Here is a 26,583-nt window from a genome sequence, read left to right on the forward strand (position 1 = left end):
GAGCATGGCAGGAGGAGCATGTAAAATATACGATACTTTTAGTTCATCACTCTCATCATGTTAAGATATGAAACGCAAAGACTTTGAGGTTGCACAAGCTAGGTTGTGATCTGATAGCTCAGCTGCACGCAAAAAGACGTTCATGACATTGTAAATTTGCAGTGGTATCGTATCACAACTCCCATACCTTAGACACGTCAACACCGACCCGCTACCAAACTCCTCCTTGACGAAATCATGTCTAGTAGCAACCCAAAGTACATCATTTCTCGGAGACCGTCGCCGCAGGCACTTCTTTCGGTTCCGCTGACGGTGATTCACTCGCCGGCTCTTTTGCAGCCTGAACAACGCCGGGGCGTAAGTCATCCCCTTGTACCTTCTCATGGACCTTCAGCCTCAGACTCAATTGCTCCAGCCTCTCCTGAAGCGCTTTCTCGGTCTCAAGGTACCTCCTCTCAAACTCCTCGTCATCTTCGGCTACCTCATCCTTCTCATCCGGCGTCTGCGCAGTAGGCGTCTTATCGGCCTCCTTCTCATCTTCAACGTCCAAACTCTCCGCCTGTGCAACCTTCACCTGTAATTTCTTTCTCTCCTGCGCCCTCTGAATCGCGGCCTCCAGCCTCTTCAGACTGCTCTTCGGCCACCACTTCGTGTAATCAAACGGGCCTTTGCACGTTTTCGTGCCCTCGGGGAGGAGAACCCATGAAATCTTGCTCTCGATGTATTCATGCACATCGGGCTCCATGAGTTCGGGCAGATCCAGCGTGCCCGTGTTTATGTCCGCGATGACCGTGGACCTGTCGCCTGATGCCCAGAGTCGCGTGCCGCACGTGCCGCAAGTAGCGAGATGCCGGACGAGGCCATTTGGTCTTACAGTAGTGGTGATCTTCGGAGGCGTCTTTCCGAAGGACGTGATGAACTCCGTTTCTATGGTCGTGAAGCACGCGAAGACGGAGCCTGTATGCTTGTTGCAGTCCTGGCAGTGACACGCATGGTTGAATAAGGGCGCGGTTTCTAGACGGTATCGCGTGGAGCCGCAGAAACAACCACCGTGAATGGCGGGAAAGGGTTTTGATTTCGACATAGTGGCTGAGAGGGATAGCTTGTAATGTTCGTATGATATATCGTGACTCTGCCGTGGCGTCTCCAGGCGTTCACAGTCCCCGCCGAGACAATCAGGTTAGCGCGGATGACATCATCTGCCGAAACGGCACGTTCGAACACTTGGAAAGACAACCGCACATGGATTACTTTTCCGGTTTGCTTTTGACTGTTCAACATGCACCCGGAATCTGATCCTGTGTCCTATTTTGCGCTCGCTCGAGACGCCCAGTACAGCGTCTTGCTTCTTCTTACTACCCGCGGCTTCTGAGTGAGCTGATCTCCATTCTCATGGTATGAAACCAAGCCACATCAAGAATGCGTGCTCAGTCGTGTGTAGCCTCAGTGTCCACTGTCCACTTGCAGCCTTGTAGCAGTGTCCAGGCAGTAGTCTCTATAGATCCTAGCGCCACGGTCGCCTGATTGCTGCCTGAAGGATCGTTCTTCGTGCCCTGGCCTTCTTGGCGTCAGATGAGTATATCTTCACCACAATCGAAAACAGCAAGACACTATCGTTACGCAACTTCAAAATGGCTCCAGAACTCAGACGTTCAAAGCGTAACCAACCCTCTTCGACGCCAGTCGAGAAAGCCACCTCGGCTACCCCAGATAGCACCAACAACGATGCTCCAACCCCAAGGAAGCGTGCGCGCAAAGCCGTCACCATCAAAGTTGAATCCAATGAAGGACAACCCTCGATATCCAAGAGCAAGGGAACTGCATCGCCCATCCCTTCTGCCACAGAACCCTCCCTAACACGGCCATCCCCACAAAACCACCCCCTACCACCCTTCCTCGCACTCCCCAGAGAACTCCGCGACGAAGTCTACAAACACATCCTTTCAGCTGACAGCTCCACAACCCTGAAATCCGGCTCCAGCAATCTCGCCACCCGCTGCGGCCTTGTCGGCGTAAACGCCCAGCTCTGCGAGGAATTCCTCGACGCCGTCCTCTTCCACGCCCCCGTCATCACCACCACCGTGCGCAACCACAACTTCGCGCATGTAGTCACCTTCCTCAACCGCCTATCCTCTGCGCAGCTCGCGCGGCTCAGCACGCGGCCCGGCTGGGGCGAAAAAGAAGACTACAGTGCGAAGCCGAAGCGCCAGATTAGGATCATTTTGTCGTACACGGCGGGCGCACGGGACACCCGTGCGCATTTGAATAGGTGGCTGGATAGGTTCGATGATCCGGATAAGCGGGGGAAGGAAATTGAGTTTGAGTATGCAGGGGATGGGAGCTATCGGAATGGGGGGTATAAGCAGAGGCCGCGGACGAGGGCTATGGCGAGCGAGAGGTGGAATAGCGAGGCGGCGAAGATTGGGAAGGCGGCGGCGGTGAGTGGGAGGGCGTATGGTGGATGGGGTTGGCACGCGTATAGCTGATGACGAGCTGGCAAAGCAATGGCATTTAACGGCGGTCTCATACGAGTGTTGCTGTGTTGAAAGTGATGGATGTGTTGCATATCTAGCTATCCGCGAGGAACAATCACATTCGAACATGCGGCATTATGGAAGCCTGCCATCCGACTAGTAGCAGTACAGGAACATGCCTCTTCACGCCTTGCCCTTGCCGTTGACTACCTCATTGGCAGTCTCGAGTAGCAGGTCAAAGACCCGCTTCAGGTACTTCTCCTCCGATCTCTCCACCGCACTAACCACACGGATGACATACAAGCCACACACCACAGTGCTGGTCAGAAAGAACTCTCCCCCGGCATTCACCTTCTCGTACACCTCCTTCGTAACGCGGTTCACCTCTTCTCTGTACTGGCCCTCGGCGTCATTCGTAAAGTCATTCAAATACGCCTCGTGCGCAGGATTAGCCTGGGTCGCTGGAGAACTCGGCGCATTCGCCTTAGGCGGGTTAACCTGGAACGTGGTAAGCCCGAAGCTAGCGGGCGTGACAACGGAGAAGACATCTCTGCGCTCTTCCAACAGCGCGTTGAAGTACTCCCCCAGCTTCACATGCCCGCGGATGAACGCGCGCAGGCCGGTGACGCCATACGTCCGCAGCACGAACCACACCTTCAAGCTGCGGAAGCGCCTTCCCAGCGGGATCTGCCAGTCGCGGTAGTCGGTCACGAGGCCGCTCTCGGTGAACTCGTTGCGCAGGTACGACGGCGTGATGCTGTACGTATCGATGAGGTCCTTGCGGCGCTTGACGAAGAAGGCGCTGCAGTCGAAGTTGGTCAGCAGCCACTTGTGCAGGTTGAAGTTGAACGAGTCGAAGTGCGCGAGGTGTGGGCAGAGGTGCTGGTACTCGGGGCAGATGAGGGCAGAGCCGGCGTAGGCGGCGTCAACGTGGATCCAGAGATCGGGGTAGTCGCGGGCGACGGCGGCGATGCCTTCGAGGTCGTCGACGGCGCAGGTGCCCGTGCTGCCGATGGTCGCGGTGAAGTAGAATGGGTCGAGGCCCTTTGCTTTGAGTTCTTCGATGGTTGCCCTGAGGGCTTTCCCTGTAACGCTGAAGTTTGTGGAGCGTGGCGCGGGGACGGTGCGGAAGCGGGTGCCCGCGATGACTGCGGCTTTCTGTGTGGAGGAGTGGGCGTGTTCCGAGCCTAGTGCTACCATTTTCCCTCTGAGATCTGCGGCCTTGTCCATCCTCTCGTCGCCTTCGGGCATGTCGCCCAGCTTCCTCCTGATCAATCTTTCTCTTGCTGCCACTACCGATGTGAGCACTACTTCGCTCGCTGTGCCCTGGATGATACCACCACCCTCACCAGCACTTTGGTAACAGTCAGGGAGAGCGAGCAACTTGGCGATCCAGTCCATTACCACTGTCTCTAATTCTGTGACCGCTGGTGAGCAGATCCAGTTGAAGGCTGCGGCATTGAACGCGCTCGAGTACATTTCACCCAGCATGCCGGGGTAAGAAGAATTGCACGGGAAGAAGGCCATGAATTTAGGCGATTGCCAGTGAGTAAGCCCCGGCATGATTATTTTGTCGATATCGGCCTGGATGGCGCTCCATGGCTCGCCTTCCTCCGGTGGGCCTGCGGGAAGGAGGGGTCGAAGATATCCGGGGGAGACGTTTGGGAGGACAGGTCTCTCAGCAACAGTGTCGTAGTATCGAATGACTGAGGATATTCGTTAGCAGAGTGTAAGCAAACGTGATTGTGAACCTCCATACTCTCGTCAATGGCGCTGTGAGCTGCTTCCCGAAATTGTGATGAGTCCATGATGTGCGTGGCGAATCCCGGACCAATTGACTCACTCCCAACCGATGAGAAATGATAGATTCAAGATAGAGAAATGTCGATTGGTTTGTTGCAGGAAGGCCGTATACGTGTACAAGTAAAACTTGCTTGTTTTCCACGAGTAGGCGGGTTGCCTCGAAGTCGGTAGTGGGCGCTTTTATTCCGCGCTCTTTCCGTTCACGGTTAGTGGTTGGTCGGAACGGAGGACAAATTCCTAGGTGCCGCGCCATAGGGCGTGAAATATGTCAAAAGATATATACAAAGTGGAAATTGGTCTTTATGGAGTTTCTGCACTGACGGTGTTGTCAACAATAGCGAGAGGGCATGTCACTGCTCGCGGCCACGACCGAGCATCATGCTAACGGCGAATCCTACGATTCACAACGTGGTCGAAACTAATTCATGGTATTCGCATTGATATACTTGAAAGAGTCGAGTACTGGCGCCCGTTAGATCAATATCGCCTTCCAACTTCCACGCCCACATTTTCATCCGGGTTCGCAAAGCCCCTAGCCTTTGGCGTCGACTTGCCTGCCACATCCTGAGGCGTCTCTCCGGTGTAGTTCCATCCGCCGTCCTGCACGAAGAAATCGACTTCGTCGATGATATCCCAGACCACATCCTCCGCAATCTGTTCCTTGTACCTTTCGCCAATCGCTCGCAACTTCCTTCCTTCGGGTATCCGCTTCTCGCTTGTGTCACTCCCCTGCATCTCCGTATCCTTCTCACGCTGCTTCAATATCTCTTCCGGTGGACACCAGAAGTCGGGCCCAAAATTGACCTGCGCGACGCCTTTGTTGAAGACGGCGACGGTAGGGAAGTAGCCCACCATGCCGTCGTCGAATCCCACCCTCGCGCCAGCCTTCAAAGCTTCCGCCGATGGAATGCTTGCTGGTGGTAAGAAAGCGAGCAAGCCCTCGTATGCAATGCCCATTTCCTTTCCATTCTTGTATACCTTGATGTGCGATTGAGGTAACGATCGAACGCTCACCTCCTCGTGGTTCGGTGATGGGTTAATCTTGGGTACGGGTCCTCGGTCGTGATACAGCTCTACCGCTTTGCAGGTGGAATAGTCGAGCTGTTCGAACAGAAAGTTGCCTTTGTATCCTACGGGGATGCGGTCGCGAATGATGTCAAGTGGCTTCTCGGTTGGGTCGAAGGTTTCTTTGATATCGAAACCATCCCCGACATCGACAGCAGGATTGTAGATGCCCTCGACGACCTTGCGATGCAGCGTCAAAGAGGGCAATTGGATCTCGAGACCAATGACATCGCCTTCTCCGAAATGCTCATCACTGACGTACTCGACTGGCATCGGCTTGTTATGAGGCGGGCGGGGCTTCATGTGTCTGCTTTTGGCGTTCTTTGGTAATGGCTTGAAGACCTTGGATATCCGCGAGCGATGCATGACCTCGAAGCGAGCGTCTGTGATGCCGTAACTGTAGCCGTCAAACCCAACCGGACCGTCTAGCGGTGCCTCTCGCCTTGCCCATCCAACTCGGATGTGGGGCCCTGGTTTGGTTTCTCCCGTTTTGGGATCAATGGGATCCTGAGGACCCTCTGCAGGTATGCCCTTCAGAATCTTGACTTCAAAGTACATCCTGCCTTCTCGCGCCACGACATTTCCCCTGCCCATACGCCAGCCCTTCTCCTGCGTCACAATAGTCGCAGTGTCCTTGTCGAATGAGAACCATCGGTCGGTATCCTCGTGGCTCATTCGCGGGCCGTACGGCTTTGGGTCGCTCTGGCGGTAGAACTGCTTGTGCCGAAATTGCGGATCTGCCACAGCGTGTGTGTATCGGTAGCCCTTCTTGTTCCAGGCATGGTCCAATGGCCGCAGCAGCTGTGTGCCGTCTGGCGCCATGAGCGGAGGATCCCAAGAGAATTGGCCCTCCCTTGGTTGCTGGTAGTCTGAAAGCTTGGGCTCTGGGATCGAGTATCGCATAGGGGAGTCGGTCGACGGTCGCTCTTTCTTCGCTTTGGATGTCGGATTCGGCGTGCTACCGCGCGTATTGGACGAGGCTTCACGCTTCTTCATCGTTTCGCGCTTCTCTCGCTGCTCGCGCGGCGGAGCTCGTGGGCGCGCGCGCGACGCGGCATCTGGATTGGGGTTGAGCGGCGAGGATATGGCGGGCGCATGGTCTTCTTCTAGGGTGCGCTTCACCGGCAACGATGCGCCTGGCGTGTTGGCGCGTGAGTTTGTCTGCGATTCTGCCATGACCGCGCCAGATGATTGGCGAACGGGCTGAATTTGAGACTCTGCCGCAGACGGCTGCGCGCAGGAGTTGGCAAAGCTTGCTTGGTCTGGCCGTCGAGAGCTCTACCCAGCAGTAGCTCAAGGCGCGATGCAGGAACGCGAAGCTGCGCTGATTGCGGTCGTAGCTTCCGCACAGTCTACGCACGGACGCACCTCTGGACCCTGCGCAAAAAGTTGGTGGGCTGAAATTCCCCGCAAGTCCGCAAGACGATTAAAAAAACTGTACCGCTCAACAACGGTCCACCAATATTCAGAACAGTCGGCGGACCAGGAATACTCGAGCTTCGAAGTTGGAAACGCCATAGGCTAGCTCATCGAGGACCAACCTTGCCCAACATGCCGAAGACGCCCAAGTCGCCCGCCGTGCGCGAATCGCAGCGCCACAACCCTCTTGCGGAAGAATATGCCCCGACGAGTGTGTCGCTAAAGCAGAAACCCGCGAAAACTCGAAAACGCTTAGACGAAAACGCAGGCGACGCCTATGTAGACTCAAAGAGCTCGAGGAAGATTTTGGAACTGGGACAAGAGCTTGCAGATGAGGCAGATAGCGAGAGCAGACCACAAAGACCGGCCAAGGCAAACCCTGCGTTTGACTTTGACACCCGTCTCGACGATGGCATAGAAGAGGCGGCCCAGTACGATAATGATGATGACGCCTGGGGGGATGAGGAGGAAGAGATTGTGGAAGAGGTCGAGATCGATCCTGAAGACTTGGAGACCTTCAACAAGTTTATGCAAACCGACGACAACCCCATCAGCTGGCCGGGCTCAGAAGCGCAACCCTCGGGAGGCGGAACCGATCTTGCGGCGTTGATTCTACAAAGAATCGCAGAGAAGGAGTCTGCAGACCCACAGGCGCCACAGATCTACGGCGGAGGAGATCCCGAAGACGCAGTTGAGCTTCCTGCAAAGTAATCACTTCACCGTGAATATCTCTACCAAGGCACTAATCACCCATCAGAGTTGTGGAAGTCTATTCCAAAGTTGGCCTGATCCTATCCCGATACAAGTCCGGAAAGCTTCCAAAACCGTTCAAGGTGAGCTATGTTCAAGGGCATGCTGTATCAATTTAGGCTCTGACGCATATATCAGATCCTGCCTACGATTGGAGCTTGGGAAACATTGGTCGCTGTAACAAGACCTGATCAATGGACCCCCAATGCTGTTTATGCTGGGACCCGCCTGGTAAGTATCTTAGAAGCCACTGTACACACTTGCCTTATTCTAACATCAATCCCAGTTCGTGTCCTCGAAGCCTTATGTGGCACAAGCCTTCTTGAACCAGGTTCTTCTTCCTGCAGTACAGAACAACATATTTGAGACACATGTATGTTGATATCGGTACATAGCTGGCCGTGTTCTACACTAACGTGCTCTCCAGAAACTTAACGTCCATCTATACAATGCGCTCAAGAAGGCTCTCTACAAGCCCTCGGCATTCTTCAAGGGCATCGTCTTCCCCATGCTTGTCGACGGATGTACGCAACGCGAGGCGACAATCATCGCATCCGTGGTCGCAAAAGTCTCGGTACCAGTCCTCCACTCCGCCGCGGCTATCCATCGCATCTGCGAAATCTCAGCTTCTCAGATGTCCTCAGACCCGGAAGCAGCCGGCCCAGCAAACATCTTCATCCGAACCCTTCTGGAAAAGAAGTATGCCCTGCCTTACAAGGTCATCGACTCGCTGGTTTTCCACTTCATCCGCTTCCGAGCTGCAGGCGCAAGCAGCGCAGATGCCATGGACACCGAGGGCGGCGATCTCGGCGGAGTCGGGAAACTTCCCGTCATCTGGCATCAGTGTATGTTGGCATTTGCGCAGCGCTACAGGAACGACATCACAGAGGATCAGCGAGAGGCACTTCTCGACCTGCTGCTCACAAGAGGCCACCACACCATCAGCCCAGAGGTCCGGCGAGAACTGCTGCAAGGCAGAGGCCGCGGGACTGTGGTGGAGCCGCAGCCCGTGGGCATGGACGGCGACGACACGATGGTGATCGGTTGATGCCGACGTAAAAAGTTTCCTAGGATTGATTCGCATTCAAACGACTGACGCATGCATTACATCTGGCGCAAACGGCACTTCGTAGAACCTCTTCCAAATATACCCTCGGTTTTCCCCTACTCTACTCTTCCTTCACGTCCGCCTTCCCCTTGTAGAAGGCGACATGGTCCTTGATCTTCTGGTACTCGGGCAGTGGATTGGGATAGTACCATGCAGCGTCCTTGACTTCTGTCTTGTTGGTCGTGATGCTGTAGTACGATGCGTCGCCCTTGTAGGGGCAGTGCGTGGAAGTAGCGGTGGGCGTGAAGGCAGATTTCGTGATAGACGAGGGTGGGAAGTAGATGTTGCCGTCGACGACCTCCCAGGTGTCGGTGCTAGCAACTTCGATGCCGTTTACGGTGGCAGTGGCGCGCGGCATTGTGGGTGGATGGGTGCGTGCTTGGGTTGAGATGGTGTGTGGTATAGCGAAGTCAATTCACCTTGGGCAATATCAGAGATGAGGGGTGGTGTTGGAGAGGTTGCAAGTGCGGGGAGGTATGGTGTCATCATGCTTATGTACGTGGTTGATTACTCAATGGGACCCTGAGGAACGTTGGCTTTCACCACCAGAATAGATGCTACATCTTGTATTGAAGTACTTACCGTTGCGCGAGGGAGACTGACCACAAATCGGCGCCAATGCGTTCATGTAGGCGTTAATAGGCCTCTGCCGCTCCTCATTGGACGGAGCTGCTCCTCACGACTTCTGAAGCGTGTAGCATACATAAAACTACTAATCCTACAATGCCAAGTCAGAGTTCTACAATCTATCGTGACCCCAAGCTACACGCTCCTGAATCTAGTACGGTTTGGTTCAGGAGTCCGCATTGCACGTCCAGCCTCGTCCACGTGCGCCCCGAGAACTAGCGCGATTGGAGGCCGTGGACGGCAAGCATAGCGAAAGCAGATGCAATTGTAAAATGATGAAGCTCGGATCCGGAGCCGCGCTGGTGAGAGATGATGCTCGGACGAACGCGACTTTGGGGGCTTCTCCGACTGCACACGCACGCGTCTAGCCTCCAGAAACCGGCGAACCTTGTAGACTTCCGTAAAAGCGAGCAGTTGTGACTCTGATCCTCCAAAGAAATTTCGCCAACGGACGCCCGGTTCGGCGGGAGAATGGATCCACTGATCCACCGCAGCAGGGACCCGTTGGTCCACTGCGAGAGTTCAGCACAAAAGGACGCTAATAGGGGCCGTGGATTGGCTCCCTGGCAGCTCGCAACAGGTCCACTGTCTCCTGGATCTGCCAAGAGGCGACCGAAGTATTCGCGAGGGTATTGCGTGCGGCCCCGAGACGAGGCGCGTAGACCGCCAGAGCGCGGGGAGAGGAGTCGATTGCACTTTGGATTGCGAGTGACTGTGTGACGGGCTGCACTCTGGCGTGGAGGCCAAGGTCAAAAAATACCGCGTGGGATGCGTCCAGGCGAAGGCGCGCAGCGGCACCGGATCGCAGCCGCAGGCTAAGCTTATCGCTCAACAAAGCAAAGCGAGTGGCAGACGCGCCAATCCCTGCGACTTGCCTTGGCTGCTCTGACGGCATCGGCTCGCAGAAAAAAACAGATAGCTTGCCCCCATCAGCTCCGATCAGCTTATCTCGGCCACCGCCTCCAACCTCACCCATCTCCATCTCGTGGTGCCCTGCGTGAGCTCCAATTGATTCAATGGCTCCCAACATGCGGACCTTCGCTGCCCGCAGCGTGTTCGCGCAGCTGCAGCGGGCTGGAACCCGCTCCTATGCAACCACGCGGCCGTTGGCCATCGCCAACCGCGCACAATGGACCTCGCGGCCTGTCTCGCACCAGATCGCCCTGCGCCAGACCATCCGCCAGCAGTCGACCGAGGTGCCCAAGCCCGACGTCAAGACCAAGAAGAAGGGCTTCCGCTTCCTGCGCTGGACCTGGCGCGCAACCTACCTCTCCGCCATCGCCGGCGTCGCATGGGTGGGCTATGGCATCTGGGACATGCGTCACCCCGAAGACCAGGCCCAGCCCGACCCGAGCAAGAAGACGCTCGTCGTGCTCGGTGAGCTGACCCTCGTCCGCGCCTTCCACGCTGCTTCTGACTGACCAACCTAGGCACTGGCTGGGGCTCCGTCTCCCTGCTGAAGAAGCTTGACACGGAGAACTACAACGTCGTCGTCGTGTCGCCGCGCAACTACTTCCTCTTCACACCGCTGCTCCCGTCATGCACCGTCGGCACCATCGAGCACCGCTCCATCATGGAGCCCATCCGCAACTTCCTGCGTCACAAGAAGGCCGCCGTCAAGTACTACGAGGCCGAGGCCACCAAGATCGACTACGAGAAGCGCATCGTCTACATCAACGATGACTCGGAGATCAAGGGCGACGTCTCTGCAACCGAGGTGCCCTTTGACATGCTGGTCATTGGTGTCGGTGCCGAGAACGCTACTTTCGGTGAGTCATTCCGTTCTCCTGACCATACGCTTGCTAACGGCGGCAGGCATTCCCGGTGTCACTGAGCACGGCCTCTTCCTTAAGGAGGTCGGCGACGCCCAGCGTATCCGCAACCGCATTATGGATTGCTGCGAAACCGCCACCTTCAAGGACCAGAGCCCCGAGGAGATCAAGCGTCTCCTGCACATGGTGGTGGTGGGCGGTGGACCGACTGGTGTGGAGTTCGCTGGTGAGCTCCAGGACTTCTTCAACTCTGATCTGAAGAAGTGGCTGCCAGAGATCAAGGATACCTTCAAGGTCACTCTCGTGGAGGCCCTGCCCAACGTCTTGCCCATGTTCTCCAAGCAGCTCATCGACTACACCGAGAAGACCTTCAAGGAGGAGACCATCACCATCCGCACCAAGACCATGGTCAAGAAGGTGACGGATAAGTACATCGAAGCCGAGTCCGCTGGACCCGATGGCAAGAAGATCGTGGAGCAGATCCCCTACGGTCTGCTCGTGTGGGCCACCGGTAACGCCCTTCGCCCGATTGTAAAGGACTTCATCAGCCAGATCCCCGCCCAGAAGGACTCTCGCCGTGGCCTTGCTGTCAACGAATACCTCGTTGTCAAGGGATGCGAGAACGTGTGGGCTGTCGGTGACTGCGCTGTCGCCAACTATGCTCCTACCGCTCAGGTCGCTTCCCAGGAAGGTGCTTGGCTCGCCCGCATGTTCAACCAGATGGCCAAGACCCACGAGATCGAGGCCGAACTCGCTGAGCTCTCCGTAAAGCAGGAGAAGGCCCCTGGCAAGGAAGTCCGCGATGCTGTTTTCGCCGACATCAAGGATCTCCAGAAGCGTCTCCGGAGAGTCAAGCAGATCGGTCCTTTTGAGTACACCCACCAGGGTTCCCTCGCCTACATTGGTTCCGAGAAGGCTGTTGCCGACATCGCATGGTGGTCTGGCAACATTGCCAGCGGTGGTACTTTGACCTACCTCTTCTGGCGCAGTGCCTACATCAGCATGTGCTTCAGCACCCGCAACCGCATTCTCGTGTGCGTTGACTGGGTCAAGTCCAAGGTCTTTGGCCGCGACGTCTCGCGCGTCTAAGCTTTCCATACCACATCCAGCGCATGCATCGAGTCGGGCGTTGATTTGTTCCATTTGTTCGGGTTATCGAGCGCCATCAAAAGTCCTTCGCAAGGTCTCTTTGTCACATTCTCCTACATATACCACCTCCGTCCATCTTTGGCTAGATCACCTGTCCTGTTGTAACAGTGTAATATCAGAATGGCGGGTCTATCTGCGTGTGGGCTCTTTTTGTTTCGAGCTTGGAGTTGAGGTCTGGGTGTTATAGAGTCCATTTTGTGTATCCGGAGAGCATAGAGTGGCATCAATACAGTGTATTATTGAACTGCATATGCAACGCACACGGTTCGATGTTCTTGACGCTCGGGCTGAGAGGATTATCCCCGATGCATCATCGTTACCAGCACAATGGGCCGGTACCTTATGGACCCCGGATGCCGGGATGATATATGATGACGTCTAGACGCCGCGCACGCGACGCGGCGGCTGTGGTGGTACAAAGCTCAGAATGAATGTCATATTCAGGACGACTTCCCCTTTGTTACTCCCAGCTTGCGCTTTCAGCATACATAGTCGCTATTCCCTTGCTCCGGAATCTATCGAGGGGTCGACCCTATTTGCTTACACCACTTGATATCGTGAGACCACATTCACACCACAACGACAACAATGGGCGCCTCTCCCTCCACCTTGCGCGTCCTCGCGCCCCTGTCCTTCGCCTACGACTTCGCGGCCCAGCAATACGGCATGTTCAGCTCGCCCAACATGCTCGACGTGCACAACGCCAACCCGGCGGCCTTCTCCCCGCAGCCCTACTTCATCGGCGGCTTCTTCTTCCCGCAGCAGCTGTTCCAGCTCGCGTGGCTGTGGAAGTTGTGTCGCGGGGAGGGCGACGCGAAGGAGCGGCGCGAGATGGAGGGCCTGGTGTGGCCGTACGTGGTCGGGAACGTGTGCATTGGGACGTGGATGTTCTTCTGGAACGCAAACGACCTCGCCACCTCGAACATCTTCGTCACCATCAACACCCTCACGCAGCTCGCATACATGATGACGGCGCTGCCGCCCCTCCGCCCAAAGTCCACGCCCTCGCTCCTCACGCACATCGTCGCCAAGACGTTCGCTGGGATCGGCGTACTCGACCTCTTGCACAACACGTCCGCCGCGTACTACAGGGGCGTGCCGCCGAGCGATCTGGTCAAGGTTGCTACGGGCCTGGGGTTCGCGGCGGCGGCGAGCGCGAGTGATTGGATTTTTGGGGGGTGCTTGGTAGAATGCATTGATCCTGGTACTGACTCGGCTGACTTTGTTAGGTATATGATCTCGTCGCGTTGGCGGTTGGGCAGGGGGGCAGTTGGGGGGGTTTGCTTGGCGCGTATGCGGGGGTTACGGCGGGGATTGTAGGGTGGAGGAATTGGGGGAAGAAGGTGTGACTATATGAAAGGGAAGGCGCGGGGGCGGAGGAAGAAGACGGTGATGAGGATGAAGGTGAAGACAAAGTGGGCCGGAGGGAGGAACAGGTCTGAATGCGGACTAATGAAAGCGAGGAAGAGCTGTGCATAGATATGGCTGAGGTTGCAGTCCTATGGGGCGCGAGGGTTCAGACACCTATCGGACCTTTCTCCAGACTGTCGAGTCGACGCGTGTTTGAGGTCCCAAGAAAGGAGATAGGACGATTCTGTAACGACCATTACTTCCTTTTGCGAAAGTCTGCACCTGGGACGTTCTTGGCTGCGCTAAAAACAGAGCATCCTGACTCGCCATCTGGCGACCTTTTGCACTGCGACTCCTCTTTGTTGGCAGGTGTAAACGCTGCGACCGTCTCCCTAGATTATCGTTGTTGCGAGCGCTCGCATGCGCAAAACGGAAAGTTGGCTCTTACCTACGCCGCTCAAATTGTGGCATCCATGTCGGAGCGAGCTCCGACCCGACGACACCTAAATTAGACACCGAGTTGTTGCAGAGTAATCCTTGGTATACAGCCACCAAATACGAGAATGTTTCGAGCTAAAACTTATAGACGCAGCCACGAAGATGAAACACAGCTGATAGACTAAACTCTACCATGCCAAGTCAGGTTATTGACCTCTTGGATTCAGTTGCAACCCTGACACTGTGAAATCAGGACGCTTGTCTGCTCACCTGGATGTGTAAGATATAGCGAGCTTGTATCTTGCCCAGCTGTCAATATTTACTGCAACGACGGCGGTATTGAGTGGTAGATTGGTGAATCCGAGCGAGGTTGTCGATGAGGTGTAAGAGCTAGGGATAGTACGTCTGCATGATGTGATATATTTACGATAATCGCATCCACGCAGTGGAAGAAGTGACTTGCACTCTGATGCTCAAAGAACTCATACCAATAATTCTCCAGGCAGGATAACACTTGCTTTCCGATTCACATCAAGATGAACAGCACACCCACAGCCCCTACCCCAACACCATGGGACTCCCTAGCCGCCGTCCTCGGCTTCCCAAATGAGGACGAGACCTTCTGGTGGAACACAACCGCACCAATTCTCAGCAAATTCCTGCACAAAGCCAAGTACACCCTCGACCAGCAATATGCATATCTAAGCTGGTACCACCGCTACATCCTCTCCTCTTACGGTCCTCGGCCCCAAGAAGGATGCGAGCGAACATGGCGCGCGCAATGCACGCCGAACGCCTCCCCTTTCCAGCCCAGCTGGAATCTTCAGAACAACAAGAGTACAGTGCGCTTCACTATCGAGCCGATCGGCCATGCGGCAGGTACGATACATCCCGGTACAAAGTTGATATGTCTGAGGCATGGACGCTTTGTGCTTGAACCCCCTCTGCGACTCAACTAACTTTGTACCCGCAACTATAGGCACGCGGCAGGATCCCTTCAACCAACTCGCAGCCTTTGAGCTCATGAAGAGTCTGAAAGGAGTGGTGCCGGGATTAAAAGACGAATGGTTCTACCACTGCGCAAGAGAATTGTACGTCCCGAAGGACCTCATCAACATCATGCTTGCGGTGCAAGGGCCGCCAAAGGGACCTAAGCCGCCGACGTGCTTTGTTGCATTCGACCTCGATGAGAGGAGGATCGAGACGAAGGCGTACTTCTTCCCGCACATCCGCGCATGGAACTTGGGCGTCACGCAGGGCGCGCTCGTTATCGATACTGTGAGAGGCTTGGGCGGTGGTGTTGATATGTCTGCCGCCCTTGCACAGTTTGAGGAGTATCTGACCAGCGAAGGACCGGTGTCCCATCGCAACGTCGAAATGTTGGCGATAGACTGTGTCGAACCGACCAAAGCCCGCGCGAAGATCTACGTCAACAGCTTCAACAACTCGTTCAGCAAGGTCAAGCACATCTACACGATGGGCGGGCTCCTGCGCGATCCTGCTATACTGGATTGCTTGAAGCCACTGGAGGAGTTATGGAAGCTGCTGTACGAGATGCCAGAGGAGGGATGGGAGGATGTCGAACTGCCAAATGTGATGCACCATCGTAGCTGCTTCGTGTTTGGGTTCGAGTTCAAGTCCGGCCAGGCGTGGCCGAGCACGAAGATTTACTTTCCAATGTGGCACTATGCGAAGAACGACGTGCAGATTTCAGAGGCGCTGGCTAGGTTCTATGAAAAGCAGGGGTGGGGAAAGTTGGCGGGGGAGTATAAGAGGGATATCGACGAGATATTGTAAGTCGTCGATTCACGCCGCGATTTTCGTCGCGATTTGGGAGAAGAGCGGCTAACTTTCCTCCTTCGCAGCATGGAGCCCGATATGCCGCACTCTGCGGGAACACACCAATATCTTTCTTTCGCGGCGAAGGAAAAGTCGGGGTTGTATGTGACGATGTACTATTCGCCTACGATCCCGCATCTCACACAGAGACATTCGCCGTCGCCGGTTGGAGAAGGCAATCCCATGATGATGATGGGGCCACCTGGGAGTGGGCCACCGCTACCACTAAGGGTTTTGCAGACAGCGTGGCCGGTGTTGAAGTGGGTTGTTCCTGGGCAGATCTAGAGAAGAGCTATCTAGGGTGCTAGGAGGGTACCAGATGCTCGTTGGTGTAAAGCTCTAATTTGGATGATCAAGAAATGATGCGAATGATACCAGTAAACGATTTAGGATAAAGACGTTCTGATGAAGCCGAGGATTCATGGGTGAGTCAGTTTTGTCTCTGTTGGAATGCTGTGCTGGCTGTCACTTCCATATTGATCGTGGCAGGTGCCATGATACATTCTGTATGGCAGGTAGTTCCTAGATGGAGAAGGCATGTTCAGTCGCTCAATCCGGGTCGAATTTTCATGAACGCATAATGCCCATGGCCATTAATGATTGTACCAATGGTACTAGAGTGAACTTGAAGGCGGCGGAGCTTGAGCACCTCCGCGTGCACGGGCCAGTCGCTCGGTAGGGCTGAAACTACCCGTGTCCTTTAGATCAAAGTGATGCGAACACGACACCCGAAGTCGTCGCGCCCTTGCCTGCCTGCCTCCACCACACGTTCTTTATTCTTGTACTTTCTTGTCGCACTGGGCCTGCTGCGCCCTCTCTGCGCGACGCGCCAATTGAAGGCACCATGAACGGCTTCACAGAGCACGGCCTCGACGAGGACTCGTTTGGAGCTTCCAAGGGTGGGATAGCAAGCTTCGATGCTTTCCGTGAGTACTCTATGATTTGATTGTGGTCGCTGGCTCTCGCAAATGATTGTGGAACGCAACTACTTTCTTAGCGATCGGAGCTTGCGTCCACACCCAAGATGCGATAGGTACTGACAATGCTTCGTAGCCAAAACCAAGAAGACCTACCTCACTCGCGGCCGCGACTCCTCGTCGTGGACCGTCCTCCTCCTCTGCACATGTATCTACCTCTCCTGGTCCGAAATATCACGTTGGTGGGCCGGCCAAACCACGCAGACCTTCTCCGTTGAGAAGGGCGTCGCTCACGACATGCAAATAAACATTGACATAGTCGTCGCAATGAAGTGTGCGGACCTACATGTCAACATGCAGGATGCGGCAGGCGACCGGACATTGGCAGGAGACTTGCTCCGGAAAGACCCCACCTACTTCACCCAGTATGGAAAGGGAGCGCATGCTCTTGGTCAAGGCCCGGATGCTCTGCCCGGGTGGGAGGACATGTGGGATGTGCATGATCAGCTGGGAGCGGCAAAGAAGCGAAAGAAGTTCCCCAAGACCCCGCGCATGAGGGGCGAGGGCGACTCGTGCCGCATCTTCGGCAGCTTGGATGGCAACAAAGTGCAGGGCGACTTCCACATCACCGCGCGAGGCCACGGATACCGCGAGTTTGGCGAACATCTGGACCACGGACGTACGTTCACTCGTGCTTCCAAAAGTGAGATTAGGCAAAGCTAACAAGGGATGACAGGCTTCAACTTCTCCCACCACATCCAGGAATTGTCCTTCGGCCCGTACTACCCCTCCCTTGTCAATCCCCTCGACAACACCGTCGCCACAACCGAAGACCACTTCTACAAATTCCAGTACTACCTCTCCATCGTACCCACCATCTACACCGACGACGCATCCCTCCTCCCGCTCCTCGAAGCCGTGAACCGCGACACGGACCACCCAGCCAAACACGTCTTCCACTCGTCCCACGCCGTCAAGACCAACCAGTACGCCGCGACCTCGCAATCGCACAAGGTTGCCGAGAACTACATCCCAGGCATCTTCGTCAAGTTCGACATCGAGCCCATCACCCTGACCGTCGCCGAGGAGTGGGGCGGTTTTTTCCGCCTGATTGTTAGACTCGTCAATGTCATTAGTGGCGTTATGGTCGCCGGTGGATGGGCCTGGCAGATGTTTGACTGGGGCATGGAGATCTATGGACGCAAGCAGAGGAGTCGCGGCGAGAGCATGGGTATGCTGAGGACATTCAGCGACAGGAAGGAGAAGATGGCATTTGACTAGAGGCTATGAGGAATTGCAAGTAGACGAGGCGTTGTATGGGTACTTGTGATGGCCGCGATACCATTCGGTAAAGCAATGCTTTGGCAAGATGTTTTGGGAGCATTTGTGGCGTTTGGGCATGGCTGTGCATGGAGTATATAGGTTCTGATCTTTGCTCGCTGTGTCAATACATGTTCTATCTTTCACAAGTGATTCTGAGACAGCTGCTGAGTATGCTCGATATTCTGTGTGCAAACACTGAAAGCTATCTAGGTACGCTACTTCGCACATTGGGAAGGATGCACTACATGAAACAACGCCATGCTCTGAAATGCACCCATATATCGTGTCGCTCGTTAAAATGCCCTGGTCATCCCAATCATATCGCCGTCGAAACGCGGTGCACAACCGAACGCTCCAATGTACAGTACGTGCCCGTCGTCCACCAGTATCAAGTCGACCTATTCCCGACATACACCGAAGCCCCTCAGCTATTTCGACCCCGCCCCTTCTTCGCAGGCTTCGCAGGCTTCGCCTCCTCGATCTGCACCCTAAACTCCTCGTTGGCGAGATCCACCTCGCCCACCACAATACTATGCGTCAAGAAATCCTTCGTGTAGCACATATGCCCCGCCTCCAGCAACGCCGGCACATCCTTGTCGCCCTCGGCCTCCGCCAAGAATATAGCATCCTGCTCGTACAGATCTTTCCCGCCGGGCTTCTTGCTCACCACGCGGCGGGCGCCGACGGCTTTGCACAGCTTCTCTATGGAGGCGAAAGCGGTCTTGTAATTCGCTTTTAGCGCGGGTGTGAAGAAGATGGTGTAGCTTTCGAGGAGGCGGGATTGCGGGATCGTCCAGACGGGTGAGAGGTCCGGGGGTATGTAGAGCTCGAGGGGGAGGAAGCGGCCGGTGAGTGCGGAGTCTGTGAGCCATTTGTCGGTTACGATGGGAGTGCCGCGGGCGACGGCTTGGAGGAGCTTTGGGGTCTTGAGGATCGGGCCTACTTTGATGCTGGGGGATATGTTAGCAGGCTTGTGGTGCAGTGGCAGGAAGAATGTCTAGCCGCGAGGACACGAGGCCGAGATAGCCTCGGGTGTGAGCGGGGAGTGACTTACCAAAGGACGTTGCAGTCGCCTTCCACAGAGTCGACAAGGTTCCCGCCACTTTTCTTCAGGAATCTGGCAATTGCACCATTTGGTTGGATAGTGGAGTTGCTGAGCGCAACGCGAGGTTTGGGGCCCTCGTAGTCGCCGTCCACATTGACGGGTGATCCTGCAATCGAGCTCTGCGTGCTATGTTGGCTTCGAGGCGGCGTCGAATGAGCCTTGATGGAATCCGCCTTGATGGCAGACTCTCGCCTCCTGCCCTTTGTAGCCGTTTTGCGAGCAGTCTGCACGGGAGTCGTCTTCGTGTCACTGTCGGCATCTTGGTCAATCTTCCTGCGCTTGAGAGTACGGGCAGATGGGCTGTTAGCTCCCTCTTCCAAAGCCGGGCTTGGTCGCTTAGAAATCTGGACTTTGAGATGGCGCGACGATTTTCGGAGCTCGGTTGCTGGAGCAAGAGCCTCAGACTTGCCGCCATCATCTTCCATCTCCACGTCGTTCGGCTCCTCGACTTTAGTCAGGCCATCAGCGACACCATTGTCTTGAGGAGCTGTAAAGTAAACAGCAGCAGTGACTATAGAATCGTCTTCTTTCATTTCGGGTTGTCCTGGCCGAGAAGGTAGTCCGACAGCATCAGTGACGCGATCAATCGTGGGCGTTTCCTGTATGATCTCGGAGCGTGATGCGGACATATGTGGCGTCGAGCGCAGAACCTGGGATTTGCCATTTCTGGGGACAACGGTATTACCGAGATCATCATAATCGTCTTCGGTCTCATCATGTGCCTCAACCGCTTCACCAATTTCAGCTTGGGTGTCTTTCTTCTCTGAAGATTGCACTTGGATCTGTGGCGGAGTCCAGATGAACGTAAGGAATCCCGCGACATTTGTCGAAGTAATTTTGTCTTCATTCCGAATAACGGTTGTCTCTATACGGTTGTGGGTCTTTGCCTGGAGCACAAATCCTTCAATCGGCGCATTGCCGCTGCTGTTCTTGTGGAGCCTGGCTCGTCCGGTTGGCAATATTTTCAGGTCTCTATGGCCAGCCTCCAGCTTTGCACCGTATGACTTCACAGCTGTGTCATGTCAATTGATAGTTCGTAGCTGGTTTGCTCATGATCATGCGTACCGAGTGTGCCCAGAACGAGAGCTGGGTCGTCGGGTGTGGTGCGCACAGCCGACAGCCCAGCATCCCCTACCACAATATACAGCGTCTCGCCTGCAGGAGCGGGATAGCTCTGCTGGCCATCGGGGGAGCTGACGGTGACGGCCCAAGGCATTGTTGAAACGCGTGAGAGTAGAGAGTCGTTTGACGCGCGCACGCGGTGTCACCTGAACAAGAATCGCCTCTCCGGGGCTAGTGTCTGTCGACCAAACCCGCTAACTCTATTTGAACTCAGCGCGCTTGTGCACGTCTGCCTCTGCCCCGCATATCATTCCATGGGCTCGCGCTCCAAAATACGTCGACATCCAAGCAAAACACGTTCACCTTCCCTGTCACCGCGCGGCTATACCACAGGCGTCGCTTAGCTCGTCTAGCGGTTCCAACGCTTGGGCCACGGCGTCCAGAGAACAATACTAAGTGCCGTCCTTGGCCCCAACCATGGCTTGATAGACCGAAAGTGGACAAGCTCGAATTGCGATTACGTCGAAGGTTTACGGTTCTTTGAGATTATTGTAAGACAGGAGTGAATATCACAGAAGAAATGGAGCTGGCTTGAATCACAGCGAGGCTCTTAGTATTGTGCCTGCGACACTGAAAGTGGCCTGCCGCGAAAAAGCATCACAGCGCTTGACGATGGGCAAGTATTGTTCACAGCAGAGCTGTGAAGCTTCAGACATAGTGAAGCCATTGGCAGTCCTTCGCTAATATTGTTTGCTCTCGCACCGGTCCACTTTGTGTAACAATATTGGTAGAGTACTCCAACTCCAGGAGAACAATTGTACGATTTGATATTATTCGCGGCGCCTTGCTATAACATAAGTTCTATCTTTTCAACCATCACTCCTTCTCCTTTTCTTCGTCAGCTCTCCTCTACTTTCATCTTCTGTCTTTCAAGTCTTCCGATCTCCCACAGCTCTGGTCCCGAACCCTGCAACGGATAAATAGCCTACCACACTTCGTCTTCTTTATCTCGAACTCCGGCGGCGTACTCCATACACGTACATCTCTACCTCGTTCGAATTCTATCTTATCTCTCGAAAACTTCCACGGAAACTGCAATCCTCTACACGCCATGTCGAACCCACTTCCGCGTCCTGAGGATGTCTACTCGCAGGAGTTTGTCCTGTATGCGCCCGATGGCTCGCAATTTACCATTTCCATGGTCGAGATCGATTGGCTACGACACTTTGGGGTCCGAATCGCCATCAATTGGGCCACGCAGATTGGCGCGTCTGTCACCCTGCTTCTGGTGCTCCTCCTCTTGACCCGGCGCGACAAGCGGAAATCCTCGATCTTCATCATGAACGCGCTTTGCCTGGTTCTCAACGCTATCCGCTCGATCCTCCAGTGCGTCTACCTTACAACGCCCTACTTCCACCCCTACGCCGTGATCGCCAACGACTACACCCGCGTCACTCCTGCACACCGCGCTATCTCCGTTGTATCCAACACCATCACGCTCATACTCGTTGTGAGCATCCTGGTCTCTCTGAGTCTTCAGGTATGGGTCGTCTGCATCACCGCGAAACCGCTGCAAAAGTGGATCATCATGGGCGGCACGTCACTTACCGCAATTGTGGCCATCGGTTACCGCTTCGCTGTAATGAGTATTAGCAATAAGCAGACCATGAAGGATGAAAGTATGGAAGCCTACGACGGACTGGTGAATGATATGTACATCACATTCGCTGTCGCTGTCTGGGCCTACTGCGCAGTCTTCACGTTCAAGCTCGGACATGCCTTGCTAGAGCGCAAGAGGCTTCGGATGACGCAATTTGGTCCGATGCAGATCATCTTTATCATGGGTTGCCAGACGATGGTTATTCCAGGTAAACTTCTCTCGTATGTTACTCTGGTCATGCGCTAATCCCTTCCAGCTATCTTCACCTGCCTCAATTTCTACGACGCAGTTCCTGAGCTTGCTTCCCAGAGCATTACCGTCATCTGTATTTTCCTGCCTCTCTCTGCCATTTGGGCAGGCCTCGTGGCCAGCGACTCAAGTGTTGGTAGTAGTGGCCCCGACTCCCACCAACGCCTCTTTAAGAACGAGTTTGCCCGATCGTCGTCCACTACCTACGGCGACAGGAGCCATCTGACCGGCAACACCTTCGGCAGCGGCAAGGAGCCTGAGAATCCCCGTGGCCACCACTACCATCAGACCAAGGATTCCGTCGACAACGGCATTTATATGCAGAAGGAGTGGCATGTCGAGGCTGCCGAGGGCGGACAGCCTAGCGATATTGTTCGTACGGTCTGATCTCGCTCGGACCTTGAATTGGCCGCAACAACACGGTCTTTTCCATCACACTGGAGTGGTTGCCCATCTTGCTTCGACATTTCTTCAGCATATCCTCTAATTTCGAACTTCAATATTCGACGCCTCTCTTTCGAGCACGATATTCTACGTTGCTCGTTGGTCCTAACTGCTTCAGTGCACTTTGAGCGGCCTTCCACTGTTTTCACAACCAAGGATGTTGGCGATTCTGGCGACAGAGATTTGGGTTCGCGTGGAGATTATTTTTGGCTGGAATCCTAACATGATACCATTTTCATACATCTACTCTTAATCAATCAACTCTTGCGTTCAATGTAGTCTCCCTACTTATCATCCAACGTAAAATCCATCAATCTGCGTGAAACATACAAATTGACTAAACACGAAAGCTTCCAAACCCCCGAGGCATAACGTTAGCACAATAAGTTCGATATGTCAAGCTCACAATCACTAAAAAGATTTGTTGGATGGAGATAATGGAGAATAGGTCTATCGCATGCTACAACATCGCGAACGCTGAGCTGAGAAACGACCCATCGCAGATGTTGAAGAAAAGTAAACGTAGTCTGTCGCAATCATACAAAACAATACAGTCTATCGCAATTCCAACAACGACAAGCACCACCCCGAAATTGAGAAAAACATAGGAGAGAGCAATGGAGGGGACAACAGCTATAGTGCACTGATCGGCTGAGTGCCGTAGTGGCTGTGTTCAGGCGCCAGAGTCCTGGTCTAGATGTCATGAAATTTGAGAATTGGTGTTCTTAAAGCAAATACAGCAGTAGGGAGTGTGATCAGGTCCTGAAGCCAATTATGGCCGTGCAAAGAGAGGGTGTGAGTAGGAGTTGTGTGTCGAGATCTACAGTCAGAATATGCCAATCTTGAGGGCCGGGTGCCATGGATTTTCCGCTCTCAACGTCCCGACTCAGTAGGCCCGTCGACGAATATTTTTGCGTGTTCGTCGATAGTGCCTCAGAATGATCACTGTCAAAGTCTTGCAGAAGACCACCGTCCTCGCCACTATGACTTAATCCGTCTTGGACCTTGTCATTAATTCCCGTATTTATGTGATCTTGCGTCGTTAGCGCCGCAGTAGATGCCGCAGTAGAGGCCGATTCCTTTTTGTCAGCTCTGTTTGCATCCTTCGAGGCAACCTCACCTAAATTAACCTTTACTAAATCATTCCACAAATTCTCTGCCTCTTGCCTATTCTTCTCAGAATCACCGTCAACCTAAAATCCGAACCATCCTTTGTGCTAGCAGACTTCGAAGAAGGCCTTGCACTCGACAGGTTTGTGCCCAAGGTCGTTGCAGCCAAGACATTTCAGGGTCATAGGAAACTTGTTCTTGGCTATAGTGTCCTTGACCTTCCTCTTGAAGGATTCTTTCAGAGGCATGTTGACGGTGGGTAAGATAACGATGGGAGTGAGTAGGGATCGAGTCAAGAAAAATTTAACAGTGTAGGCCGAGATCAATGCAGCGGCTGCGAAAAGTTGATTTGGGAGTTGATGTTCAAAGCTGACGTAGAACACTCACTGCAATAGACCCTGAGAAACACCTAAGCTCAAACACTTGCAGATTGTAGCAGCATACTATACACTAGCAGGCGTGTCCGCGGGCTTTTGCAGGAAAACGAGGTAGCAGCGACCGAAATCGAAAATTTCAGGGTTTGGATGGCAACATCTGATGTTGACATAATTGTATGTGTTTCCATATTATCACGGCGAAGGTTGTCGTGAATACTATTTGCACCTTGATGTGCATCTTGGAAAATAATTATAATTTCTTAGCAATAACTTCAATATGCAGAGCTCACCTTGGTTTGTTGCAGGTTGTCATTTTGATTCAAGGTTACCACGGAGAGATGGATTGTGCACTGTGCGGACTTAACCTTTTTCTTTTTCGAGATTGATGTACGAAATCCGCTGTAAGTGTTACTGTGACTCAAATGACTCTATCTGCGCTTGTCATCGGTTGTCTCACTCTCAAGCTGCTAAGCAGAATGCGATAACGAAAGATCTCTGTCAGTTTATTATTTCTTCGAGAGGGAGAGGTTCCACAGAATCGTACTTACCCCTTGGTCTGCACCGTGTAGGGAGCCAGCAATAGAATGCAGTAGGGTTCATGGAAGTGGTCATGGCACAATGAGATTATGGGAGCGTCTAGAGAGTGTAATGATATACCTACGTGAAGACTGTACCATCTAAGCTTCAGTGCGTTTCTGTCTATGCTCCATGTGTCGTTACTGATGCCGTTGAAACATTTTTGGCCACGTGTTATCCCCAGCCTTACAACTTCTGCCCGCCATTGCTGTTCCAATCTTCAGGATCGCAGTAAGCCTTGAAGACCACGAGGCCCTCGCCCCCATCTTCTGCGTCCGTCTCGCTCTCAATGACCAGTGTCGCGGTGGAGCCTACGAAGAAGACGTAGCCTTCCTCAATCTTCTCGGACTTGTTACCCACAGAGATGGTTCCCTTGCCCTTGGTTGCAAGCACAATGCTGGGTCCATCGATGTCGTTGAAGGTGGCTTTGGCACCCGACTTGTTGAGCGCAGCACGAACAACAGCAAACTCGTCAATCTCCTTAGGGTTGTACTCGATGGCCGATGAGTTCGAGCTGTATGCGGTAGCGTTGAACTTGACGCCGGAGTAGTCTGGTCGCTCCATCTTTTGCTTGTCGATGGGGGCGTATGAGTAAGTAAGCATAGAGGTCAATGTGTCCACGTCCTTGAATTTGGGGGTGAATCCTGCACGGACGACGTTGTCGGAAGAAGCCATGCACTCAATGATGTCACCAGAGAGGTATGCGTGGATGTCATCTGCTCGGAGGAACATAGCCTCACCAACTTCGAGCTTGACGTAGTTGAGGAAGAATTGTACGAACAGGCCAATATCCTTGGGGAATTGATCGTTGAGTCGTACAACGAGGTCGGCGAGCTCCTGACCATCGTTCGAAGGACCTCCCTCCCCAGCAAAACTGGCGCCCTCTGACGAGGCCGCCTTCAGGAGCTCTTCGGTAGCCGACTCGAGCGCTGCTTTGTCAGTGTTCATCAGCTTAGTGAACGCAGCCTGCAGAGCCTTCTTGTTAGCCTGCACATCTGCATCGTTCTCGGAGGTCTCTTTGCCCTTGACAGTGCTCTCAAAATTCTTGGCCTCATCCTCGCCGACAAGCTTGCGGAACGCAGGAACGTTCTGGAGGAAATGCGAGATTTCAGCAAGAGGTCGGAAACCACAGAGACCGTCGAAGGGAGTAACGGCAATGGTCATCTCAGGCTTGTGGTTGTCATCTGGAGTACATCAGTAAAAGAACGATCAAGTAAAACGGGAGCCTCACCTGGGTAGTTCTTGGGGTCTTTTGCGTGCAATTGCTCTGCAAGCTTCTTGTTGGGATGCGCCTGAATGCTCAAAGCCTTGCCAATAGAAAGGACCTTGAACAGGAAGGGGAGCTTGTCTCCAAACTTCTGCGCGACAGTTGAACCAAGCAGCTGCTGGTTATCTTGGACAAGTTCTAGCAGCGATCGCTGCGTCTCAAGATCTTTGGAAGGAAGCGAGGGGTGGGTTCCCATCCATAGCTTGGATTTTTAGCCGCTAGTTGGTTTAACATATCGAGAGGCGAATGCATACCTCAGCGTAAGGCTTTTCTTCCTGGATAGAAAATCCATCAGAAGGTGTCGCAGCGGCGTACTTGGCCGCTGCAGACGTCTTTCCAACCTTGCCTTGAGATATTCAGCATCCAGCTCGTGTAATAGTTTCTCAGCGGGGCATCTGACGTACCCCAGTCGTAGCTATTGCAGCCTGCATTGGTCAGCCATTGCGCACATGAAATGCAAGGCATCTGCTTTACCGCATTGTAGTCGAACCAAAGGTACTTGAACCATCTTGAATAACGTTCTCAAGGTGTCGAAGAAGCTGGTGTTGTTGTCACCGCCAGTTTCCCGCTACTTGTGTGGCCCAGACCCCGCGTTTGTTCGTGGCACCATGAGTGGGTCGAATTAAGCTGCAACTACCCACTACCGCTAGGCCTTAAGGCCTATAGCGTCTTCGCTAAACGCGACCTTCCTACCGCGGT

General features: G+C 54.1%; 13 protein-coding genes across 13 annotated transcripts; 7 read left to right on the plus strand and 6 right to left on the minus strand.

Annotated features, from left to right (window-relative positions):
* Positions 1–135: 135 nt before the first annotated feature.
* On the minus strand, positions 136–1,135 carry CC84DRAFT_1160693 (uncharacterized protein). The gene has a single exon (XM_018177558.1). It carries the CDS (start codon positions 1,082–1,084, stop codon positions 263–265), a length of 822 nt encoding a protein of 273 aa, XP_018039927.1. The 5' UTR covers positions 1,085–1,135; the 3' UTR covers positions 136–262.
* Positions 1,136–1,239: 104 nt separating this feature from the next.
* Positions 1,240–2,598, plus strand: CC84DRAFT_1111059 (uncharacterized protein). The gene is made up of 2 exons (XM_018175268.1): positions 1,240–1,395; positions 1,442–2,598. Exon 2 carries the CDS (start codon positions 1,632–1,634, stop codon positions 2,484–2,486), a length of 855 nt encoding a protein of 284 aa, XP_018039928.1. The 5' UTR covers positions 1,240–1,395; positions 1,442–1,631; the 3' UTR covers positions 2,487–2,598.
* CC84DRAFT_1202265 (uncharacterized protein) lies at positions 2,530–4,422 on the minus strand. The gene is made up of 2 exons (XM_018181762.1): positions 4,234–4,422; positions 2,530–4,180 (listed from the first exon to the last, which is right to left on the minus strand). The coding sequence occupies exons 1-2, from the start codon at positions 4,280–4,282 to the stop codon at positions 2,658–2,660; spliced, it is 1,572 nt and encodes a 523-aa protein (XP_018039929.1). The 5' UTR covers positions 4,283–4,422; the 3' UTR covers positions 2,530–2,657.
* Positions 4,423–4,707: 285 nt separating this feature from the next.
* On the minus strand, positions 4,708–6,639 carry CC84DRAFT_1160696 (Ash2-trithorax family protein). The gene has a single exon (XM_018177559.1). The coding sequence runs from the start codon at positions 6,516–6,518 to the stop codon at positions 4,755–4,757; it is 1,764 nt and encodes a 587-aa protein (XP_018039930.1). The 5' UTR covers positions 6,519–6,639; the 3' UTR covers positions 4,708–4,754.
* Positions 6,640–6,893: 254 nt separating this feature from the next.
* Positions 6,894–8,559, plus strand: CC84DRAFT_1183868 (Bystin-domain-containing protein; the record flags this gene model as incomplete). The annotated part of the gene is made up of 5 exons (XM_018180711.1): positions 6,894–7,468; positions 7,519–7,594; positions 7,650–7,742; positions 7,798–7,884; positions 7,939–8,559. 5 exons carry the CDS (start codon positions 6,894–6,896, stop codon positions 8,557–8,559), a joined length of 1,452 nt encoding a protein of 483 aa, XP_018039931.1.
* A 121-nt stretch (positions 8,560–8,680) lies between these two features.
* Positions 8,681–9,247, minus strand: CC84DRAFT_1212982 (DUF427-domain-containing protein; the record flags this gene model as incomplete). Its single annotated transcript, XM_018182494.1, has 2 exons — positions 8,681–8,997; positions 9,202–9,247. 2 exons carry the CDS (start codon positions 9,245–9,247, stop codon positions 8,681–8,683), a joined length of 363 nt encoding a protein of 120 aa, XP_018039932.1.
* A 1,015-nt stretch (positions 9,248–10,262) lies between these two features.
* CC84DRAFT_1081746 (external NADH-ubiquinone oxidoreductase 1 mitochondrial precursor) lies at positions 10,263–12,107 on the plus strand (the record flags this gene model as incomplete). Its single annotated transcript, XM_018173944.1, has 3 exons — positions 10,263–10,623; positions 10,677–11,015; positions 11,062–12,107. The coding sequence occupies 3 exons, from the start codon at positions 10,263–10,265 to the stop codon at positions 12,105–12,107; spliced, it is 1,746 nt and encodes a 581-aa protein (XP_018039933.1).
* Positions 12,108–12,755: 648 nt separating this feature from the next.
* Positions 12,756–13,609, plus strand: CC84DRAFT_1172124 (uncharacterized protein; the record flags this gene model as incomplete). Its single annotated transcript, XM_018179957.1, has 2 exons — positions 12,756–13,396; positions 13,528–13,609. The coding sequence occupies 2 exons, from the start codon at positions 12,756–12,758 to the stop codon at positions 13,607–13,609; spliced, it is 723 nt and encodes a 240-aa protein (XP_018039934.1).
* Positions 13,610–14,467: 858 nt separating this feature from the next.
* On the plus strand, positions 14,468–16,337 carry CC84DRAFT_1111075 (aromatic prenyltransferase). Its single transcript, XM_018175269.1, has 3 exons — positions 14,468–14,834; positions 14,935–15,748; positions 15,821–16,337. Exons 1-3 carry the CDS (start codon positions 14,492–14,494, stop codon positions 16,077–16,079), a joined length of 1,416 nt encoding a protein of 471 aa, XP_018039935.1. The 5' UTR covers positions 14,468–14,491; the 3' UTR covers positions 16,080–16,337.
* A 179-nt stretch (positions 16,338–16,516) lies between these two features.
* Positions 16,517–18,167, plus strand: CC84DRAFT_1255589 (DUF1692-domain-containing protein). Its single transcript, XM_018184549.1, has 3 exons — positions 16,517–16,720; positions 16,848–17,390; positions 17,448–18,167. The coding sequence occupies exons 1-3, from the start codon at positions 16,639–16,641 to the stop codon at positions 17,990–17,992; spliced, it is 1,170 nt and encodes a 389-aa protein (XP_018039936.1). The 5' UTR covers positions 16,517–16,638; the 3' UTR covers positions 17,993–18,167.
* A 28-nt stretch (positions 18,168–18,195) lies between these two features.
* Positions 18,196–20,358, minus strand: CC84DRAFT_1255590 (uncharacterized protein; the record flags this gene model as incomplete). Its single annotated transcript, XM_018184550.1, has 3 exons — positions 18,196–18,984; positions 19,089–20,151; positions 20,205–20,358. 3 exons carry the CDS (start codon positions 20,353–20,355, stop codon positions 18,459–18,461), a joined length of 1,740 nt encoding a protein of 579 aa, XP_018039937.1. The 3' UTR covers positions 18,196–18,458.
* Positions 20,359–21,312: 954 nt separating this feature from the next.
* CC84DRAFT_1111081 (uncharacterized protein) lies at positions 21,313–22,768 on the plus strand (the record flags this gene model as incomplete). The annotated part of the gene is made up of 2 exons (XM_018175270.1): positions 21,313–22,045; positions 22,118–22,768. 2 exons carry the CDS (start codon positions 21,313–21,315, stop codon positions 22,495–22,497), a joined length of 1,113 nt encoding a protein of 370 aa, XP_018039938.1. The 3' UTR covers positions 22,498–22,768.
* Positions 22,769–24,669: 1,901 nt separating this feature from the next.
* CC84DRAFT_1137347 (mannose-6-phosphate isomerase) lies at positions 24,670–26,469 on the minus strand. The gene is made up of 5 exons (XM_018176145.1): positions 26,359–26,469; positions 26,289–26,309; positions 26,139–26,230; positions 25,849–26,086; positions 24,670–25,801 (listed from the first exon to the last, which is right to left on the minus strand). Exons 1-5 carry the CDS (start codon positions 26,390–26,392, stop codon positions 24,804–24,806), a joined length of 1,383 nt encoding a protein of 460 aa, XP_018039939.1. The 5' UTR covers positions 26,393–26,469; the 3' UTR covers positions 24,670–24,803.
* Between the last annotated feature and the right edge of the window lie 114 nt (positions 26,470–26,583).

Source organism: Paraphaeosphaeria sporulosa, assembly GCF_001642045.1.
Source record: "Paraphaeosphaeria sporulosa strain AP3s5-JAC2a unplaced genomic scaffold CC84scaffold_2, whole genome shotgun sequence".
Taxonomy (NCBI): Eukaryota; Fungi; Ascomycota; class Dothideomycetes; order Pleosporales; family Didymosphaeriaceae; genus Paraphaeosphaeria; species Paraphaeosphaeria sporulosa.